This window comes from Penaeus vannamei, chromosome 33 (genome assembly GCF_042767895.1).
Source record: "Penaeus vannamei isolate JL-2024 chromosome 33, ASM4276789v1, whole genome shotgun sequence".
NCBI lineage: Eukaryota > Metazoa > Arthropoda > Malacostraca > Decapoda > Penaeidae > Penaeus > Penaeus vannamei.
Window position 1 is genome coordinate 20,426,697 of NC_091581.1, and position 2,500 is coordinate 20,429,196.

A 2,500-nucleotide genomic window follows, 5' to 3' on the forward strand; every position below is an offset into this window, starting at 1 on the left:
CTAGTTGCTCTGGCCGTTCAGTTATGTCAGGAAGGAAAGCTGGTGGACTATGCATACAAGCTGTTGATGGTAGTCTACAGATGAGCATTCCTACGGTCATCGAATGTGATGAACTTCCTAATAATAGGACTGAGACTCCAACTCCCAACAGAAATTTCACCTCTTGGTGATCAGGATCAGATTCAATTATTGATTGGTAGGGATCTTCCTGAAGCTCACCATGTATTAGATGAGTAATAGGTCCACCAGGTACACCCTTTGCCCAGAAGATGAAGTTAGGCTGGGTAATTATAGGTGAAGTCTGCCTGGGGAAGCATCACACAACAAAGAATGTGAATGTAAGGAAAATATATGTAAATCCTGATGGTCGTCCATCAGTCTTGAAGCCTTGTCCAAGCTGTATATGTGTACAAGAGGGCACAGGATGTCACAGTGGTTTTACACCATGGAAGGAAAATAATATTGGTTCTACAGTGTTTCACCGAACAAAAAATGATGACGAACCTGGAAAATCCACAGAAGACAAAATGTTCTTAAAGTTAATGGAGAAAGAATTTGCCAAAGAACCAGCAGGTAACTGGAGTGCACCTTTACCTTTTAAGCCCTTAAAGAAAAGGTTACCATTGTTGTGAGACGTGCCAATAGCCTAGCCAAGAGTTTTCAGTTCAATTCTGTTAAAAGAGAACATTTCTTAGACTTTATGAAAAAGCTTTTGGAAAGAGGTCATGCTGAAATAGCACCACCTTTGAAAGAAAATGAAGAATGTTGGTATCTCCCAATGTTTGGAGTGTATCATCCAAAGAAACCTAGTCGTATCAGGTATGTTTTTGACTCTGCTGCTAAGTTTAGAGGTACATCATTGAATGATGTGTTGATGACAGGTCCTGACCTAAATAATTCTCTGTTGGGTGTACTACGTTTTCGAAAGAATAAAGTGAACCGTATTCACATGTCAGCTAAGCCAGAGCAGTGGAATTATGTTTCTACATCTGTGAATCCAGCTGATCAAGCAACTCGCTCTATGATGAATTTCTCGTGTGACGACATATGGCTGAAAGGACCCGAAACATTCTTGAGTAGGCATCACGATCTGGCTCAAGAAACTCTACAGCTAGTTCAACCAGAATATGATAAGGAAGTAAGGCCAGATGCTCTGGTAGCTAAAACCTGTGTGATAGACAATTTATCAATTGGGTGTCACAGATTTGAAAGGTTCTCTGAGTGGTATCGCCTAGTAAATGCTGTTGCTTTATTGCAGAGATATGCATGTGCCAAATCATTTAAAGGTAGAACTGATAGAAGTGTAGAGTCTTTCAGAAAAGCTGAAATATTTGTGATCAAAGCAGTTCAAAGGGAAACTTACAGAGAAGAAATTAGACTTCTTGAAGCAAAAATGCATCTTCCAAAATCTAGCTCGATTATGGCTCTCAATCCGTACTTAGATGAAGATGGTGTGTTAAGGGTTGGCGGAAGATTGCAACAATCAAGTCTTGGAAGTTACCAGAAACATCCAATCATTTTGCCTGGTAAAAGTCATATTTCTACACTTATAGTACGTCAATATCACCAAAGTGTTCGACACCAAGGACGTCATCTTACAGAAGGAGCTGTTAGATCTGGTGGATATTGGATTACAGGCGTGAAACGGTTGATCTCATCAATCTTACACTCATGTGTCCAGTGTAGAAAGTTACGAGGTAAAGAAGAAGTCCAGTAGATGAGTGATCTACCAGCAGATCGCTTAGAGCATGCTCCACCCTTTACCAATGTTGGAGTTGATGCCTCTGGACCTTGGACTATAATGACACGCAGAACTCGTGGTGGATCAGCAAATTCTAAACGGTGGGCTATTTTGTTCACTTGTCTTACAACAAGAGCAATACACATTGAGTTGGTAGAAGAAATGTCCTCTTCAGCTTTTATTAATGCACTTAAAAGATTTGAAGCTCTCAGAGGTAAAGTTAAACTGTACAGATTTGACCGAGGAATCAACTTTGTTGGTGCAACTGATAGCCTCAAGATAGATGCAGTAAATGTGGAAGAAAAGAAGATAGTAAACCATCTGTACCAAACAGGCAGTAAATGGATCTTCAACGCTCCCCATTCATCACATATGGGAGGTGTATGGGAACGCCTCATTCAAATCTGCCGGAAGATCTTGGAGTCAATGCTAGCTGAAACTCCTTATAAAACTTTGACGCATGAAGTGTTATCAACCTTCATGGCATAAGTATGTGCCATAGTGAACAATCGACTAATAGTGACCGTATCAACTGATCCAGAAAACCCTTTAATCTTGTCACCTGCCACCATTCTTACACAGAAAGTTGGAGTAGACCATGTAGAAGATTCAGTAGGAGAAATTGATACAAAAGACCTTTTGAAAACAGAATGGAAACGTGTTTCTGCCCTCTCAGAAATATTTTGGAATCGTTGGAAGAAAGAATATCTGCACACACTCCAAGAACGTAGAAAATGGTGTTGTGCAAAACCTAGTCTC

The 2,500-nt window shown here is 40.3% G+C and overlaps 1 protein-coding gene across 1 annotated transcript in view; it reads left to right on the plus strand.

Annotated features, from left to right (window-relative positions):
* Positions 1-1,717: 1,717 nt before the first annotated feature.
* LOC113814400 (uncharacterized) overlaps positions 1,718-2,500 on the plus strand; it is a 1,426-nt gene continuing 643 nt past the window's right edge. Inside the window, exons 1-2 of the mRNA XM_070145251.1 lie at positions 1,718-2,206; positions 2,324-2,500. The exon at positions 2,324-2,500 is cut by the window's right edge and continues 191 nt beyond it. Coding sequence (XP_070001352.1) covers positions 1,718-2,206; positions 2,324-2,500 — 666 coding nt within the window. The remainder of the gene's footprint in view (positions 2,207-2,323) is intronic.